The sequence below is a fragment of the Myotis myotis genome, unplaced genomic scaffold (assembly GCF_014108235.1).
Source record: "Myotis myotis isolate mMyoMyo1 unplaced genomic scaffold, mMyoMyo1.p scaffold_m19_p_2, whole genome shotgun sequence".
NCBI lineage: Eukaryota > Metazoa > Chordata > Mammalia > Chiroptera > Vespertilionidae > Myotis > Myotis myotis.
This window is the reverse complement of record NW_023416324.1, coordinates 23,779,382-23,798,236: the sequence shown is the minus strand read 5'-3', so window position 1 is coordinate 23,798,236 and position 18,855 is coordinate 23,779,382. Positions and strand designations below refer to the sequence as shown.

The window sequence follows — 18,855 nt, the reverse complement described above, 5'->3', positions numbered from 1 at the left end:
TTTGGTATTTTTCAAATTGTATATTTGTGAAATGAGGCCTCAGTGTTACCCCTTTTGTAAATTACAGGTCACCCCATCCAGCCCTTTTCACCTGTCCCTGCTTGCCTTGGTTTCCCCAACTAAGTCACAAGCAGGTGACCAGGCCTACCCCATCCATCAGTGGGGTTTAATATCAGTTACCTCACTGCAACTGGGAGTCCTTGTGGTACCCAGTAGGGCCCACTACCTCCCCTCTGCCTTGCATCCCAGTTCCCAGAATTGGGATTCACTCTTGAGCCCATAAACTTTTCAATATAGTGATTTGCAATGTACATATTTTCAAGTAGATCCTAATAATTTGCCAAAAAGGTGTCCCAGGGCCTGCTTTGAGTGTCTTTGCAGTTAGCACATTAGTTTATTTGTAAAGAACCAATAGTTTGTTAAATATTCCCTCTAGCAATCTTGCAAATTTCTTAAGCAAACTCCCTCTTCACTGTGCTAACACTAGTCATCCCTCATGTCAGTCTCCACATCTGACTACAGGGCCAGAATTTGTGAAGTCTTGAAGAGAGCAAGAGGAATGCTTACTTGAGAAGACCACATTGTTTAATAATACAAATCACAGTAGCACTGAAAATGGCTCTAGTGAATGGGCCTCATTCCATTTAGGCAGCTAAAGGGAGGGGGGAGTCCTAGTCCTCTCCCTGAAGCTAAATGTTCATCTGGGAAAATGGAGGCTTGAGCACAGAGGTATTTTCTTAGGGAAAACAACGCCCAGCAATGGGTAAAACTGCAAAAGTAAAACCTATAGCTGTGCTTCTGCACTAGCTACAAGGCCATCCCAAATGAGGGAAGCTGGGTCCTGTAAGGAAGATGAACCGTTTCTGGTCATTTGCTCCTGGCACATAGTAAAGTGGTGTTAGTCTGTGTTGAATTAATGTGTGAGTGCTCAGGATTATTTCCTGAAAATTGGGTTCAGGAATCTATTGGAAATAGCTTAAACCTAGAATTTCCCTTTTAGAAAGTCTCAAGTATGGTTCCCTAACTTGGACAAGATCGTCAATGTGGGAAGGAGGCCTGAAGAGAGGGCAGGGGTGGCAGAAGGGAGCAGGGTGCATGCTAGCCCAGAACCCTGACACCCTTCCTAGAGCAGTGGCTTGGCGACTCCACCACACCACAGCAACCTGCTGAGTTCAAAGCCAGAGGGATTATTTCAGTGTCTCACTGAGGATGTGAAGCTTCCCTGGGCTACATCCAGTCACCTGCCAGCCTCTACAGTTCCCTCGGCAGCACTGCCCAGTTTCCTGTCGCTGCAGAGCAACCCAGCACCACTGGCCTGAGGAACAGGCCTGATGGCCCACCCAGAGGCACCAGCTGCTGATAAGGACACGTGAGTGCCTACACCCTCGGCTGAGCCCCACGTGGAGACAGTATTCCAGAGAGGCGGGGACATCAGCACCTCAGGCCCTGTTTGCAGGCCCCTCACATCAGCCACTGCTCCTTCTCTTTGACGAAGTGCTCCGCCCAGCGGCGAGTCAGCTCCAGGTACAGGCTGGGCTGATGAGGCAGGTAGTCCAAGTACAGACGAGTCGGCGTCTTCTTGGGAATGGCCTTCTCAATCTGGGTGCCCTCGTGCCACTCATTGAAAGAGGTGATGGAGACGATCTCGGGCCTCACTGTCAGGGCTGCCTGCAGGGCTGTCTCATAGTATTTGCCGTTGACCCTGTTCCGAGTGTTGTGGTTATTCCAGGGCCGGATGCTAGTGTCAATGTACCCAGGCCCCACACTGGGAATGAACATGAGGTTGTTGGCATCACAAAAGTTCTTCACAGCTTTCCAGTTCTGATGGGAAGAGCCAAAGGAGAAACCATTGGAGGCAAAGTAGGTGTACATGCCATCGAATCCGGCGGCCAGGATGTCATGGGTGTGGCCCTCCTCCACCAGCAGCGCTATGAAGACCCCATCATAGGGGGTGTTGCGGATTGAGTGCAGCCCATTTGGTGTCAGGAGATGGGCCCAGGCCTCAGGGGTTGTCAGGTATGAGTCGTAGATATAAAAGAGTGGGAGGCTCTTTCCCATGCTGTTCTTATAGCGGTAAAACGCACCATGGGAGCCGTACCTGAGGAGCAGAGGAAGAAGCACCTGAGTGGCAGCCTAGGGTGGCAGAAGCCAGCACCGCGGTGTCACCAGCCATGGATGAGAGCTTTCCGGATGTCCAAGCACAATTTTGGATCCAGCCAGTCTCCATAATTGAATTGTCATGCCTCTAAGCAAGAACTAGCTCCCTCCCTCTTCTCCCCAGCCTTATTCCTTTAGTCAAGCCTCACCTCCCTGCCCCAGGCCAAGCCACATCACCTTTCATCTGGACTGCAGGCTCCCAATTCTACCTCCTTATAATCCGTTCTCTTTTTAAAGTCTAAATCAGATCTGATTGCTCCAAAACCCGCCAGGCCCCACCTACTTGATCTGGCCCTGCCACTTCCATTCCTGCTATTATCCCATCTACCTCTGCACTCTGGCAACACTGGCCTTTCTAGCAGTAAACTTGTCCCAAACTATGGAGATGGGCCTTTGGATCTGACAGCCCTCTGCCTGGAATTTCTGCCTGTCCCGGATCTTCGCAGAGCTGCCTCTTCATTTAGGTGTCAGCCCACATGTCATCTCCTCAGAGAGCTCACTTGACCACCCATTCTAAAATATTTTTTGGACACACTCTAGCAAACACAACACCCTGCTTTATCCTTTATTATTACTCTTCCATAGTATGAATCACTTTGATTTTTGCGTGTGTAACTACTCTCTGTTCCACTGCACCCACTACATACACTAGAATGTAAACTTTGCTAGTCCTACCTACTACTGTACAATGGACTTAGGACAGTGCCTAGACAACTCAAGGCACTCAATAAATGTTTTTGAATGAATGAATGACGTGCAAGCACTGTATAAGCCATTTTCACATATATTAACTCATGTAACTCTCACAAGACTCACACATTAAGAGGCTTGCCATGTGGCTCAGTGGTTGAGCATCAACCTATGAACCAAGAAGTCATGGTTCGATAGCCAGTCAGGGCACGTGCCCAGGTTGCGGGCTCAATCCCCAGTGTGGGGCATACAGGAGGCAGCCAATTGATTCTCTCTCATTAATGTTTCTATCTCTCCCTCTCCCTTCCTCTCTGAAATTAATACATTTTTTTTTAAAAAGAGGCTTGCCTTTGTTACAGATTGGAGGCTGCAGAATCAAAATTCAAACCTAGGTTGCTGATTCTAAAGCCCAATACTCTCTTACTATAAAATAACTGCTGGGGAACACAGGCATTCTGCCCGTGTGTCTCTTGACCTGCCCCTCCAAACCTATCCTTACTCCTATTTTGATGCCACCAAAGTCCATGCCCCAGAGCAGCCTTACGTGTCAATGATGTACTTGATGTTGTCATGCAGTGTGAGGTCATCCCGGCCCTTGTAAGGTTGGATGTGGAAGGCCACCTGCCACAGATAGGAGATACTGGTCACGTGATTATCTGTCCAGGGGTCAACCTATAAGGCTGATGCTCCAACGATGGCCTAGAGGAGAGGCTGAGTTCAGGAGAGGGCCCGGCAATGGTGGGCACTATAGACATAAAACAGCCACTGCTCTCAGGGCCAAGAAAGAGGGGCAAGAAGTTTCCCACCTCCCGCATCTGGGCATCACTTTTTTGGGGGGAGGGGGAGAGTCATTCTGTTGGGCTGTGGCAGGGTGGCTAATAGGTTTCAACTTATCTGCCAGTTCAAGTGATTGGCATTTGATACCTAAAACTGTGGGAAGAATTATACTGAAGCTATGTCAGTGGGAAAATGTGCTATGACCTATTATGCATGTTGGTGATGGGCTCAGGAATGGGAGTGAGGCTCTTCTTCATCGTTCTGCCACAGGAGAGGAGAATGACTTATTTAATTGGTACATTTGGGGAAAATAACCGGATATGCTAAGCTCAGCTCCCTCATTCCTCTGAAAGCAAGCCTACCTGCTGAGAACAGGTGTGCTCTGCTCCCTGAGGCCCAGCACTGCCTCCCAGAAGGAAGCTGAGGCTGGAATTGTTTGTGGGCCCATTTGGTTCTTGCCTGCCCTCTCCAGCGTCAGGGTCTCCAACTTAAACTCTATTATTTTGATATTTAGTCTCTCATTTCTCCTATATTTAGTTTTCCCAACTTTTTTTCAGAACTGAAAACTAGAGTGACATAGGCAGTATTTATTAGAACCCCACCCCCAACACCACACTTGCTACTTATTTGCCATAGCCGGGCTCATGCCAAGAACTTGGGTGGAGGCACTATCCCTATGGGCAGAAGAGGGAAAATCTCCAGAATGGGCCAGAGGGCACTTGATCTCTTCTTGAAGACTCACCTGGATGTTGTACTGATGGGCGGTGTCCAGAATGGCGGGCACCAGGTCATCAGAGGGTTCCCCATTATCATCAGCCATGCCAGGTGGATACCAGGACAGGACCAGGACGCCTGAAACACAACACGAGCTACTTCAGAGACACACAGCATACCCACGCCAGAGATTTGTTTCCTCGCAGACCACCTCCAACTGCAAAATGGTTTCTGAATGAAACCTTAAGCAGTGGTTCTCAACCTTCCTAATGCCGCGACCCTTGAACCCTTTTCGGTCCAATGTGGAGACTGACTCGACAGACCAGGCACTTAGGAGCAGGTCCAACGTCGAGGCTGAGACACCGCAAACCGGTTCAACATTCAATCCCGTCAATTAATTTGGACCAGACTGTTTGAATTCCAAAAATAAAATTGGACCGCAAAGGGTTAATACAGTTCCTCATGTTGTCGTGACCCCCAATTTCATTGTTACAAATTGAACATAATTAAAGCATAGTGATTAATCACGAAAACAACATGTCATTATATATGTGTTTTCCGATGGTCTTAGGCGACCCCTGTGAAAGGGTCGTTCGACCCCCAAAGGGGCCGCGACCCACAGGTTGAGAACCGCTGCCTTAGAGCAAGGCTCCTGCCAGGTTCACTTCCAGCCGATCAGACTCCAGACGAGCCTGGGTCCTGGAGCTGTCCTCACCCACGGTGCTGAAGAGCAGCATCCGGGCGAGCTGAACGCATCAGGCCTGGCAGGAGCCTGAGAAAAGCCTGGGTAGGGTCCCGGCTTTTGCTGATATTAGCAAGTAGAACAAAGGGAAATGGGTGGACAATGCCACACCCACCCGGAAGGCACAGTCCTATCCCAGGAAGAGAGGGTCACCTCTTGGGTCCTGAAGGGAGAAGAGCCCTGAACAGAGAGGTCATCTGATTCTTCTGGTGGGAAATAGCATTTGTCTAGCCTGTCTGCCACTCCAGACTGTAAAATCCGAGGGACAGGCGTTGTGTTATACATCTGTGAACACCTCCCCCTGTGTCTCTGGCATTCAGTGTTTTCCCTCACTCACTCACCGTTTCCAGATAAGTTGAAATGGACTGTAAAATCCAGCGGAATTCAACGACAAAATCTGACAGGTGAGCCTCCCACCCAGCCTGCCTACAGGAGGCTCCCGGGACCTCCTCTCAAGCAGAGTACTTTAAGGGAAGATCCGGACTCCATGCTGCAGAGCAGGGTCCATCATGCACCTGGACAAACTGTCCTTCCTGAGCCAGCAGACGCAGGGGGGGCTGCTGCTCTCCCCTGTAGCTGGTATGAAGGCAGCGGCCACGCCAGGCGCTACTCTGAATGCAAGACTCCTGCAGATTATCCGTTTTCGGATACCCAGGCTTCACTTACCCAAACCTAGAAATCCAACAGACATGAAGGTCGTACCTGGCACAGCTCTGGCCCAACCGCCTTCCACAGGCTCTCCCAGCAGGTCTGCCCTAAGAAAGGGCCCTGAATAGCTGGGGGTCAGAAGGCAGAGGTGGGTGCGTGTGAATGATAGAAAGTGCAGCGGTGCCTCGGAAGGGGTACGAAGCCAGGCTGAAGGGTGAGTGGGGCCAAAGGCCGGGTGACTGGACCACGTGGAGCTGCGGTGGAGGAAGGAAGAGGGTGAGGCTGGGGGACAGGGACACGTGGGGAGGGGGTGGGGAGGGCTCACCGATGGCGGCTTCCTTAAGCTGGGTCATGTGCTCCCGAAGCACGTCGGGGTCCCGGGAGCTGTAGGGCCCCAGCTCCGGGTAGAAGCTGGAGCCCAAGTCGTCGGGGGGACTATGGCGGCCGCGGGGGTAGCTGGCCGAGATCTTGGGGTCCCAGTGCGGCACCATGACGTGGTCCCAGTGAATGTAGTGGCCCTCGCGCCGCGGGCTCCCGTACCACGAGTAGTAGAAGGCGTGCAGGTCCGAGTAGACCCGCAGACTCTGCCCGGGGACGGGCTCGGCCTCTGCGGGGGCCGGTTCCGGGGGACCACCCGGACCCGCGGTGCCGGGCGGTGGCGGCGGGGGTGGCGGCGCGGCGGGGGCGGCGGGGGCCCGGGCGGCAGGCGCGGGCGCAGGGCCCCCCTCCGGGCGTCGCTCCAAGGACGCCAGCTCCAGGCCCGGGCCCAGAGCCGGGAGCCCGTCCGGAGCCTTGAGCGTGCGCAGGCCCATGAGGGTGCCGAAGGCGAAGAGCAGCACCAGGAACAGCGCGATGCAGGCGCGGCGGCGCCGCCGGGCCATGGCCGCCCTGCGCTCCCGGCGGCCGGCGGGTTACCTCCCGGCGCGCCGCGCCATGGCCGCCCGCCCGGCTCCCGCGCGCCGCGCAGCCCAGCGCGTCCCAGGGAGACGGCGACGCGGAGCGCCGGGCGCGGCGTGGGCGGCTCCCGCCTCTCCCCGCAGTGCGGGCGGGCCCGGCACACAGACAATGCAGGCGGCGCAGACCAAGTGGTCCCGAGGCGAGGGGGAGTGGACGCGGAGGAGAGAAGGAAAGAGGCCGAACGCGAGCCCTGGCCCAAATCCAGCCGAGTGACCGCAGAGCATGTGTCGCCTTTCAGCCTGGGGCAGCGGGCGGGGCGCCCGGTGGGGAAAAGGGATGCCCTCCTGGAGCCCAGGAGAAGGCCCGTCCTGGCGGCGGCGCTGAAGGGCGTGGGAGCAGAGGGCCGCGAGGGGCAGAAAGTGGGTGTCTATGGTCGTCCCTCCCCAGCGGTCTCCTTCCCACTGATCACCCTGCTGACTTCACCGCCCCCTCCCTACTGAACTCAGCGACCTCCCGCGTTTGCCCCAGGTCCCCCTCCCGCACACCCAGGCAGCCCCTGGAGTCGGGGGGGGGGGGGGGGTGGGGGGGGTACGGCGGTGGGGGGGCGACCCCAGAGTCAGACACCACCCAGGCGCTAGAGCACCGCAGGACGAGGGAGACCGGGACTTGCACAAGGTCACAAGGAGCAGGTCTAACCAAGGGTCAGAGCCCGCCAGAGCCTTCTCACTATCCAGGCTGCCGGGTCTCAGGCCCGCTGTGTCCAGAGCCATCGTCTGCCCTTGCACAGTCTCCTGGAGTGGTGAGGACCAAATGAGAGGGTTACGTGGAGCACGTTCACGGGGCCTGGCAGAATTAGCACTCAGCACCTCCACGGTTCACTCTGGACTCTGAGCTCCGGGGGCAGGCCAGGTTGTATTTCCCTTTTTAGATTTCTAGGGCTGCAAGAAGAGGGTCTGCTCCTCACTTCCCAGGGCTGTTTGTTGAGCCAGACTCTGCTGTGATGTTATAGACAAAGATAACTCTTTCGGCCCACACGGATTGAGTTCCTACTCTGCATTATTCGTTATTTTATTCATTCAGAAAATAGTTTTGTTCATTGTCTGCTTCTTCACTGGCCCGTAATGATAGCACCTGTGTTTCATCAGTTGCTCTATCTGTAGTGTCTAAAACAGAGCGTGGCATAAAAGTATGCACCTGATTCATCTTTCTTAAGTAAATGAATGGTAGGAAAGCCAGGAAGAGGAGGCGCAAGACTGGGAAATGTGGGTAGGTCTGGAGCCCAGGAAGTGAGTGTGAGAGAATTCGTGGTAGTAAATATGAATTAAGTAGAATGCTTTCAGCTCCAAGAAGCAGACCTGATTCAAACTGGCTTACTCGCTATGGAAATGTATCATGTCATAGTGCAGGCGACCCAATGGTAAGCATAGACATCGATTTTTAAAAATATATTTTTACTGATTTCAGAGAGGAAGGAAGAGGGAGAAATAGAAACATCCATGATGAGAGAGAATCGTAGATCGGCTGCCTCCTGCAAGTCCCCCACTGGGGACTGAGCCCACAACCCGGGCATGTGCCCTTGACCGGAATCAAACCTGGGACCCTTCCGTTCACAGGCTGATGCTCTATCCACTGAGCCAAACCAGCTAGGGCTAGACATCCATTTTTTGTTCCACTAATTTATGCATTCATTGATTGATTATTTTTTTAAATATATTTTATTGATTTTTTACAGAGAGAAAGGGAGAGGGACAGAGAGCCAGAAACATCGATGAGAGAGAAACATCGATCAGCCGCCTCCTGCACACTCCCTACTGGGGATGTGCCCGCAACCAAGGTACATGCCCTTGACTGGAATCGAACCTGCGACCCTTGAGTCCGCAGGCCGACGCTCTATCCACTGAGCCAAACCGGCTAGGACTGGTTGGTTTTTTTTGTTTGTTTTTGTTGTTGTTGTTAATCATCACCGGGAATATTTTTCCATTGATTTTTAGAGAGCGCAAGGGAGTGGGAGAGACACTCAGAGAGAAACATTGATGTGAGAGCAGCACATTGATTGGTTGCCTCCCACATACTTCCCAACCAGGGCCAGGGATGGAGCCTGCAACTGAGGTACGTGCCCTTGATCAGAATTGAACCTGGGACCCTTCAGTCCCTGGGCTGATCCTCTATCCACTGAGCAAAACTGACTAGAGCCATTGGTTGATTCTTGTTTGTGTCCTGACTGGGGATCGGACCCACAACCTCGGTGTATCAGGACAGTACTCTAACTGAGCACCCAGCCAGGATGAGGGTCTGCATTTCTGGTAGGACCTCGTGCGTGTGCCTCTGGTAGTCTCAGACCACATTTTAGGACTTAAAGTACAGGAGGCTTATTACGCCACATTTGGAGGAGCCTTTAAGTAGCTGGTGTTTGAGATGGTTAACCCAGAGGTTCAAAGACACTGGGGTGTCAGATAATCTTGTCTATGGTTTCTTTGGCCTTGGTTGAAAAAGAATAGAAGCAGGTCCTACCTGACAATATTCAGATATAGAAGAGGAAATGGCTGTCTTATAATCCTTTTAAAGAATAAGATAAACTCTTCCAGGAGCTCTCAGCTGATTTCCCATCACTTCTGATTGGCTAGAATTGTGTCATATGCTGGTGCTTAAGCCAATCCCTTGTCAAGGCCATTCAGAGAAGGCTGAATGAAATCAAAAGGGAGGAAATAAGTGTGAGTTGGGTAAACAGCCAAGGATGTCTCCCACATCTGCTCAGAGTTTATTCTCTTCTTTTTCACTGTGTTGAGAGAGTCCTCCTTACCCCACTGTGGCAGAAGATGGCAGATATTCTCTGTGGAGGATAGATCTCTGGAGTCCCAGGCAAAGCTTGATTACATTTACACCACACTTGAGTCCACCCCTTGCCCAATCCAATCCGCGTTGCCTGCTGCTCACAAATGAGTGCTCCTCGCACACCACCTCATTCCTCCCCCGCCCATCCTACAGTAATGCTCTGTGGTCTGCCCTGGCAGGACTTTTCTCAGCTACCATCTGACATCTCCTACATCTGAAAAGAGCCCAACATTCAAGTTCCATCAGTCTCCTTTCACTGTTCCTCAAGCACTCGGTTCATTTCTGCCTGTAAGTCTACACTTCAACTCGTCTCTTTTTCCTAATAAACTTTCTTTTTCCTTCCTGTTCAAATTCCACCCCTCACTCAAGAGCTCTTCCAGGCATGGTTTCTCAGTCCTGATGGAAGGGAGCAGAAGCCCTGTGTTAGGATCCTTGATTACCCACAACCACACCCCCATCCTCCCACCAATCTTGTATCATGGGTACTGCCATTCTGGTGAAGAAAAGGCTGAGAGAGGTAGAAAGAGACTGGGCTGGGGTTCAAGCCCACCTCTGCCTGTGACCTGAATCACTGTCTCCTGAACCCGGCGCAGTAAATGTTAGCTGAGTTGTTTATGGACTGTGTCATATATATTAGTGGCCTCATGACCCCAGCTGACCATGCCTGAGGCTTGTAGAGCACAGTGGGAGCAGGAAAGTACCCCACTAAGGAAAACCCACCTTGTGCCTTCAGAGACACCACAACTGGCCATTGTCGGGGCAGACCAGAGTTACAAGGGGCAGTGGAGTCAGTACCACGGTCAGTAAGTGTGAGGAACTACCAGGAGGCACCACCAGAAGTGCTGGAAGTGGGCAGCTCTGGGGAATGAAACTCAGGAATGGTGGAGAGAGGTGGAGAGAGGCAGGGAGTTTCTCTTTTTATTGTAAAGCCTCGTAGTACCGTTTGGCTTTTGATACTACATGCAATATTACTTTGATTAAAAATAACTTTAACCAAATTCAATGAATATATGAACGACCCTTTTAAAATCCTGAATGTGGAGAAAAGAAGGAAATAGATGACAATAGCCATCTTACGGGCTTGTAGTAAGGATTAAACAAAAAAAGGCATTGAACACATTTGACACAGAACCAGCAGCAAGAATTATTATGCTCATGATCGGTTCATTAGACTTAAGAGATGTTATTGTAAGGACAGGCTTTGATCATTAGAGATCACTCTGGGCTCCATCAAGACATATGTGGCTATCGTCTACACCAGGGGCCTCAAACTACGGCCCGCGGGCCACATGCAAATACAAATATTGTATTTGTTCCCGTTTTGTTTTTGTTTTTTTACTTCAAAATAAGATATGTGCAGTGTGCATAGGAATTTGTTCATAGTTGTTTTTTTTAAACTATAGTCCGGCCCTCCAACTGTCTGAGGAACAGTGAACTGGCCCCCTGTTTAAAAAGTTTGAGGACCCCTGTTCTACACTGACCCTTCTTCTGCCTCTTCTTCGCCTCTAGACTTTAATTTCAACCCCATCCACCCAATGGAGTAATTATCCTCACCAACCCCTCTGCACACTTACACATACCCCTTCCATCATGCTTCCACTTCAGCCCAACCCTTAACCCTGAGAAAAAGGAGCAGGGAAATAGACAATCAGATTTTATAGTTCAGCGGGGAAAGTAATTGACTTCCCCGGGACATTTATGTTTCTAGGAAAGTGAGTTTGGAAGGAAATACTGAATCATGTTATTCAAGTCCCATTCATTGAGTCATTCATTGCACATTTATTGCGTGCATGCAAGGTGCCAGGCATAGTTCTAGGTACTGAAGATGCAACAACAAACAAGATAAGTAAGTTTCGCATCTCCATGGAGTTTACGTACAGTGTCACAGTGACCAGAGCAGGCCTCTGGCAAGGACAGTCACTTCCATTTGCTGCTGATGAGTTTAATGCAGGGGAATGAAATAAAAGGCATAAATTGGGTGCCTGCTCATTCACAGCTCCCTGCTTAAGGGGACATCCTTATACCATGTGATCCTGTTCCCCTAACCACAGCTTTTTGGATCAGTAACAATCTGACCCAAGCTAGGCTATTAGATTCTTTGCCAAAATTAGCCGTGGGGAGGTAAGTTGAAAGGCCATGCAGAGTCGGGCCCACAGCAGAAACCAGACAGACACCATAACAAGCCCATGTCGCGGGCGGGCCAGAGGTATGAGGGGCCAGAGGCTGCAGTAGGCTGAGGCGAGCCGTCTGTCTGCACAGAGGGAAATGTGGCAACTATACTAGGAGGAGAAACCAGAGAAATTTGACCCCAGGAAGAAAGAGGAAGAGAGAGCAAACAGACGACTGCTTTTAAATACATATTTTTATTGATTTCAGAGAAGAAGGAAGGAGAGAGAGATAGAAACATCAATGATGAGAGAGAATCATTGATCGGCTGCCTCCTGCATGCCCCTACTAGGGATCGAGTCCCCAACCCGGGCATGTGCCCTTGACCGGAATGGAACCCGGGTCCCTTCAGGCCGACTCTGTCCACTGCGCCACACCGGCCAGGGCTAAGACTTCTTCTAAAAGGTTAGAGCAGCTGCCTCTCTAGCTGACAGTCTCCAGACCCAGCTCCAGCTCCTGCCAGTTTGTTCAGTTCATTCCTGGGAGACGTGTCCATGCACCCGATAGCTTCTCTCTCCTTCACTTTAGGTTTGAATCTTTCTGTCTGTGGCAGACGGACCCTAGCGTGGTCCCCATGATTCCTGCTCCCCGGTGTCCGTGCCTTTCTGAAATCCTCCCCACCCCCATGTCAAGATGCAGCAGCTCCAGGTGTCAAATGCAGACACGACATTAGGAGCAAAACTTTTTCTAGAATCCCCAATTCAGAAGCCACGGTTGCATCACACACCCATGCCTAAGCTACACTCAGACATGGACTGGGCTGAAAAATGATTAGCCAATAACAATCTTTATTCATCCCTGATAGCGTCATCTTCTCTGAGCAAAGGATTACAGTAGATAAACATCCCAACAAAATTGGGGATTTCTCAGGAACAAAAAATATGATATGAGAGGGAAGAGGTATTGGGGTAGATAATCAGCATTGTTTACCTTGCCAAGAGATATACTTATTTTCTGTAAAGGTGTGTGTGAGTGTGTATCAAGAAGGGTATAGATCAATCTATTAACAAGATCTAAATTTTGAAATGGGACTGTGTAGAGTGAATGGATATTTTCACTTTTTACTTAGGAAAATTTTATTAGTTTATATTACTTGGGTAATTTAAATGTAAGAGGACTGCTTCAATCTTGAAGTTGGCTGAGCAGAGATAGAACTAAGCCTGGCCAGTGCTGCTCAGTGGTTGAGCATCAACCTATGAACTAGGAGGTCACGGTTGGGTTCCAGGCCATGGCACATGCCTGGGTTGTGAGCTTGATCCCCACCCAGTAGGGGGTGTGAAGGAGACAGCCAATCAGTGATTCTCATCATTGACGTTTCTATCTTTCCCTCCCTCTCCCTTCCTATTTGAAAGCAATAAAAAAAATTTAAAAAAAGAAATAGAACTAAGATTTTAAAAAGAGAGAAAGTCAGAGAAGCATCTGTTGATGGATCCCATTCCCACCCCTGCCCCCCAGCAGTCACTCAGGTACCAGAGCAAGTTTATTCCTCCTGAGGACTTGGAGGCACAGGGCTCTCACCATCCAACCCCAACTCCCTCTCCTCACACTCTCAACGCAGCCTGCACATCACAGACTGCCTTCCTGAGCACATTTTCCTGCAGGGGAGGAATTTGCTGGACGTGGCGATGTGAGCATCCTGGCCCCCTCGGCAGTTCCATTTCTCATCGCATATGAACACATTGGTTCTTATAGCACAGAGGTTCTCAACCTGTGGGTCGCGACCCCTTGGGCGGTCAAACGACCCTTTCACAGGGGTCGCCTAAGACCATCCTGCATATCAGATATTTACATTACGACTCATAACTATAGCAACATTACAGTTATGAAGTAGCAACGAAAATAATTTTATGGTTGGGTCACAACATGAGGAACTGTATTTAAAGGGCCAGAAGGTTGAGAACCACTGTTATAGCAGGACAGGAGCTGAGTTAGTCTGATCTACTTCCCAACTCCCCAGTATATAGACTCTCTCTTAGTGCTGTTAAGCCAGGTTTATGAGCTTGGACCATGATGAATCCGCCGAGGTAAATGTCGCCCTTCAGGCCACTTGGTGGCAGGCCAGCCAGCCTGCCCTGATCATATTCCTGTCTCTTCAAACGCATTTCCTTCAGGTTCCTTGCTTTCTAGCCACATTCGTCTTAAAGGGTGTTTCCTTCTTTACCCCTCATTCTGTCTTTCCCTCTAGGACTGTTTCTCTAATTCTCTCTCTTTTCCTACCTCACCAGCGAACCTACCTTTATCCTTTCCCATTTCTTTCTTTCTGTTGTTCACGTTAATTACCCATGGAGTTGAATAATAAAATATGCTGGAACTATGTGTCAAGCACTGTGTTGGGCCACATATAAATTATATTCCCACCTCACGATAACTCTGAGAAATATTTTCATTCCTATTTTACAGAGGAGGAAGTAGAGGCTCATGAAGCTGTGTTGTGTTTGATAATCTATAGGTTTTCTTTGTTTAATTTTCAAAGTCAAAAAATGTTTTGGCCAAAACCGGTTTGGCTCAGTGGATAGAGCGTCGGCCTGCGGACTGAAGGGTCCCAGGTTTGATTCCGGTCAGGGGCATGTACCTGGGTTGCGGGCACATCCCCAGTAGGAGATGTGCAGGAGGCAGCTGATCGATGCTTCTCTCTCATCGATGTTTCTGACTATCTCTCTCCCTTCCTCTCTGTAAAAAATCAATAAAATATATTAAAAAAAATGTTTTGTGTTTCTTTTATCTTAGCAAAATACAGTGTAAGCATTTGCTTATAGCCGCCATCGTATTTTTTTAAAATATATTTTATTGCTTTTTTACAGAGAGGAAGGGAGAGGGATAGAGAGTTAGAAACATTGATGAGAGAGAAGCATCGATCAGCTGCCTCCCGCACACCCCCTACGGGGATGTGCCTGCAACCAAGGTACATGCCCTTGACCAGAATCGAACCTGGGACCCTTCAGTCCCCAGGCCGACGCTCTATCCAGTGAGCCAAACCCGCTAGGGTGCCTCCCTCTTATTTTTGCCAGTAAGTCTCTTGTCCTAGGAAAGAATTTACCCTGACGGGAAGCCTGTGACTCCTTCCTGTCACACTCAGGTCGGAGCTCTCCCGTGCGGCCAGGTGGTGTGATGATCCTCACAGAGTCCTTTTTCCTCCTCCTGCCCCATTCCATCCCACCAGAGTTCATGCCTAGGCTGGGGCCTCTCCTGGGCACAGACCCACAACTTTAAGCCATCTCACCTGGCGAGAGGTAGAGTCCTGCACACCTGATCTTGGCTCACTTGTTGCTCACTTTGCTTTAGGGCCTGCGCACCTGGTGTGTGCAAATGTGTGTGTACTGTTGTGCCATCTGTGTACCCCTCTCACTTGCCACAGTTACCCTTATGAGTAGACCACAATGGGGACCCATGGATGTTTCTCTCTGTCTCTTCCCCTCCCTTCCACTCTCTCTAAAAATCAATGGGAAAAAAGTCCTCTGGTGAGGATTAACAAAAAAGGAAAGAAAGAAAACTCACCCCCCCCCCCAGAAAAAAAACCCCCACCTCATCCCAACCCACTCCCCATGCCTGCTAGTTCAGGGGGGGCTCTAACCCGCCCTTGGCTGACTGGCCCCAGCACTTAAAGGCGACAGTAAACCATGGCTCAGTTTCCTCCTAAGGTCCTTCTGGATTTCTTCGTGGGGTGTCTGTCCTGCAGCCGCCTGGTGGAGTGGAGTTGGCCTTGGAGCAACTCGATCCGCATACGTTGGGGCTTCTCCGTTCTGTTTTTATTATAAAAGAGCTGTTCAGAGGAAGAAAGACCAGGCTTATTTCACTACATCTCCTCCCCTTCTTTCCCCCATGCCTAGGGTCTAGATCTGGCGGTGCCCCAGGGGTGCCTACAGGCGTGTGTGGTGGGAGAGGGTGGGATCCAGATTCTTGAAAGCCAGGGGTTTGTGGGGCAGCCTATGTGGCTTCCCCGGAAAATTCCCCCCATAGGTTTGGCTCGAGAGGGATCCTTGGGGAGCTCCCAGGGAGTCTGTATTTTGTTGTAGCAATAGGGTCAGACCCTCTGGGCTGAAGTCCCCGGAGCTCAGGGAAGAGGCCATCGCTGGCGCTTAGAGACTGCGGCGGGGACGGGACCTGGCTCTGAAGAGAAGGTGAGCAGTGATGGAGGGAAGACTCATTCTGAAATGAAAGGAGTCCTGGGTCTCTAAGCAGCTTCTAAAAATACCATCTCCTAGCGCTGGGGCAGGGGGAGGGGGAAGCGAGCGTGAGGAGAATGAAGATGGGAAGGAGGTGGGGTGTAAGTCAGGTAGACCTGACTTCAGAGGCCCCTGTCAGCATCTGAGGACTGGCCAGAGTGCCCACCGCCTTCTGCTTCCCTGGCGGGCCCGTCTCCAGGGTGTCCCAGCCCGAGCCCTTCCTGATGGCCTTCCTGTCTGCAGGCAAAGGAGCCCGATCCTCCCAGATCCTCCCAGCCCCTGCCATGGCTACGGCCCAGCGAGTATGTCTGTGAGCGAGCAAGTGTGCTTGTAAACGTGCCACACACACACACACACACACACACACACACACACACACAGAAATGACACATGGAAGCAGCTTGTACGTGGCTAGTGGTCTACAATGCCAAAAAATGTAATTACACTTATGCTTGAGGAAGTATGGATGGTGGCAGGAACAGGGCGATGGGCCGGGGTATCTCAGCACAGAGCGTGGGACCCAGTCAGTGTTGTTGTTGGTGGTGGTGGGTAGGGGGGTGGGGGGTGAGGAATACACACATGCAGAATGCAGAGACACGCAAGCCCACAGATCTCGTAGACACAAGGCTCACATCCGTTCTCCAGGCTTCTTCAGCTTCCAGAGGGACAGGGGTTGGGGACCCCAATAAAAGAGCTCTGAACAGCCACAGGGTGGGTGGAGCTTTCTCCCTTCAAGCTCAGCCCAGATGGTGGCGCTCAAGAGCCGCCTCCCTCGTCCTAGACGAGGGCCCAAGCCTTCCCACACCGGCGTCTTAAACCCTCCGCGGGCGCATAAATGACCTTCACTAGATAGAGGTCGTGCTTCCTCGCGGCTTCTTCAGTGCTGGCTGAACTCGCCGAGGACTGCTCCGCCTCGCCAGCAGATGCCTAGCAGTCCCGGCGGCAGCGCGCCTCGCCGATCCCCTGGGGTGGGCGGAGAGGGGTTAGCCAAGGGGTAACTCCAGGCTCGGAGCCGACTGGGGACACGGTGGGCTGTGGCGAGTGCTGCCTGTGTCCTGGCAGCGAGAGCAAGAACCCGTGAAATGGATCGTTGATGCAAAATCCACCACCGCCCCATCCCGGCATCCACATGGTCTCCCAGCTTCAGAAGTGTGGCTGGTAGGGTGGGACTCTTTCCCACTTCGCTCTCTTCTCAAGCAGCTCCCGGGGGCGGGGTCGGCCCCTTCCCCCGACCGGGGAGTGTGTGTGTGTGTGTGTGTGTGTGTGTGTGTGTGTGTGTGTGACGAGGGCGGGGAGCTAAGGGAGCCGGATCCAGAGCCGGGAGACACCGGGAACCGCAGACACTGGAAGAAGCCAAGGCCTGGGAGAAAGAGGAGCTCCCAGGGCTTGGGGTCAGAACATCCAAACCCCTGCAGGTCCTGGGAACGAGGGACCTTCCAGGCTAGCTCAGAGGCTGCAAGTGTCGCCGTCTCCCCGAGTTTCGCCCCCTTTGTAAGCCACGCCCACATTATTTACTTCTCAGTAACGAGGGGCTAAGGTTTAGCCCTCTGACTACGGACGCCAGTTCCTCCTCTTCCCCAGGAGCCCAGCCAGCGCTCAGCACTACCCCACCCCCACAGTTTGAAGACTAGAGGGACCCCTTCCTTTCCCCTATCTACTTCGCAGTTCCGCCCCTGGCCTATGAAACTCCGCCCCTCTACCCTCTACTGACGGTGATTGGTGGAGCTCCAGCGGCGGTGCCCAGTGATTGGTCCCCATGGATGACGGTAACCGGTGAGGTCCCGCCCCCAGCTGGCGCCGGGGTCTGGGGGCACTGCTCAGCGGTGCTGGGGCTGGCGCGGCTCGAGCCGCCGCCGCACTGACAGCTCGGTCTGCGGACCATGGAGACCGGCGCCGGCCCACATCCGCTGCGCCAGTTCGTTTGCCTGATGCCACTTTCTCTCGCGTTGCTTTTGGGTCCAGGGAGGCCCGGGACCGCCGAGGAAGGTGAGGAGACTGGTGGCTGTTCCTGGAGCCCGGGGTGCCAAAAGATAAGGGGCTGAAAAGCGGGAGTGCTGGCGAGGGAGTCCTATGGAGAGGCTGGAGTCTGTATTGGGGTTTGAAGCAAGCGGGCGCGGGAAGCAAAGAACTGGAGAGACAGAGAAAAAGGTGGCTAAGCAATAGAGAAGAGAGGGGCATCGAGGGGCTCGGGGTCTGCAGACCTGGGAGGCTGGGGAAGAAAGACACCAGGAACCGTGGGAGCCAGAGGCGGTGGTCCAGGGGCCGTGAGACAGCCCGGCTGAGCAATTGGAGGTGGGAGGTGTGGGGGCGGGGAGAAGAGAGCAGAAGAGGAGGGGGATGCCGAGGTGATATAGGAGTGTGGGGGGACGGGATGCAGCCCGAACAGCGGGGGCTAGGGGACCACTGTGCAGCCAACTGGAGGTGGAACGCTGCTGCTGCTGCTGCTGCTGCTGGTGGTGGTGGTGGTGGTGGTGGTGGTGGTGGTGGTGGTGGTGGTGGTGTGTGTTTGTGTGTGTGTGTGTGTGTGTGCCTGTGTGTGTGTTAGGGGGTGGAAGCTGGATCGTGGAGCTGTCCGCAGTGCTGAATCTGGAGCGTAGACTACGCCGAGCGGTCCTTGTTGCGGGGGTTTGGGGCTGCCCGCGGTACCAGAGCCCGAGCCTTGCCTCTGATTCTGAATTTGGGGGAGCTGTATGCTCAGTTGAATCCAGAGGCGTCATATTCAGGTGCATGATCCTGAGGAGTTGGGATTTGAGGCTTTGACGGCGAGGTTGGTTGGGGCGCTGGATTTCTGAGGCTTCCCAATATGAAATTTCCTATGTGCTGTCAGTTATATTGAAATCCGCTGTCGGCGATGCTGCCCACTGCCGCTGATGCCTTCGGGGCCAAACCTTGTAGAGGCTCCCGCTTTGGAGCCCCATCCCTTGCATAAGCTCCAGACGAGTAATCTTACAAGATTTGTCTGTGGTCTGGGCTCCTGTCTCTGAGCTGCTGCTATGCTGTCCAGACCTGGGCTTTTCTGGGACCCATACTGAGAGCAGGATTCAGACTTCTGGGCCAGTGCCTGCTGGG

General features: G+C 52.2%; 2 protein-coding genes across 3 annotated transcripts in view; one reads left to right on the top strand and one right to left on the bottom strand.

Annotated features, from left to right (window-relative positions):
* Positions 1–79: 79 nt before the first annotated feature.
* Positions 80–6,676, bottom strand: MANEAL (mannosidase endo-alpha like). Of its 2 annotated transcripts, XM_036353054.1 has the most exons (4): positions 6,054–6,676; positions 4,367–4,476; positions 3,392–3,468; positions 80–2,098 (listed from the first exon to the last, which is right to left on the bottom strand). In XM_036353054.1, the coding sequence occupies exons 1-4, from the start codon at positions 6,607–6,609 to the stop codon at positions 1,462–1,464; spliced, it is 1,380 nt and encodes a 459-aa protein (XP_036208947.1). In that variant the 5' UTR covers positions 6,610–6,676; the 3' UTR covers positions 80–1,461. The 2 variants fall into 2 exon arrangements, with proteins under 2 accessions (XP_036208947.1, XP_036208949.1); XM_036353056.1 differs by lacking the exons at positions 3,392–3,468; positions 6,054–6,676 and having other exon boundaries at positions 4,367–4,437.
* A 10,847-nt stretch (positions 6,677–17,523) lies between these two features.
* Positions 17,524–18,855, top strand: part of EPHA10 (EPH receptor A10) — a 33,318-nt gene continuing 31,986 nt past the window's right edge. Inside the window, exon 1 of the mRNA XM_036352835.1 lies at positions 17,524–17,772. Coding sequence (XP_036208728.1) covers positions 17,667–17,772 — 106 coding nt within the window. The 5' untranslated portion in view covers positions 17,524–17,666. The remainder of the gene's footprint in view (positions 17,773–18,855) is intronic.

What these genes read in the sequence shown, in the direction of transcription:
- MANEAL (XM_036353054.1), bottom strand. Translation starts at nt 6,609, where the DNA reads ATGGCCCGGCGGCGCCGCCGCGCCTGCATCGCGCTGTTCCTGGTGCTG. An exon ending in CCCATCAGTACAACATCCAG is followed by an intron (nt 3,469 to 4,366) that starts GTGAGTCTTCAA and finishes TATCTGTGGCAG; the next exon opens with GTGGCCTTCCACATCCAACC. An exon ending in ATCAAGTACATCATTGACAC is followed by an intron (nt 2,099 to 3,391) that starts GTAAGGCTGCTC and finishes TCTGCTCCTCAG; the next exon opens with GTACGGCTCCCATGGTGCGT.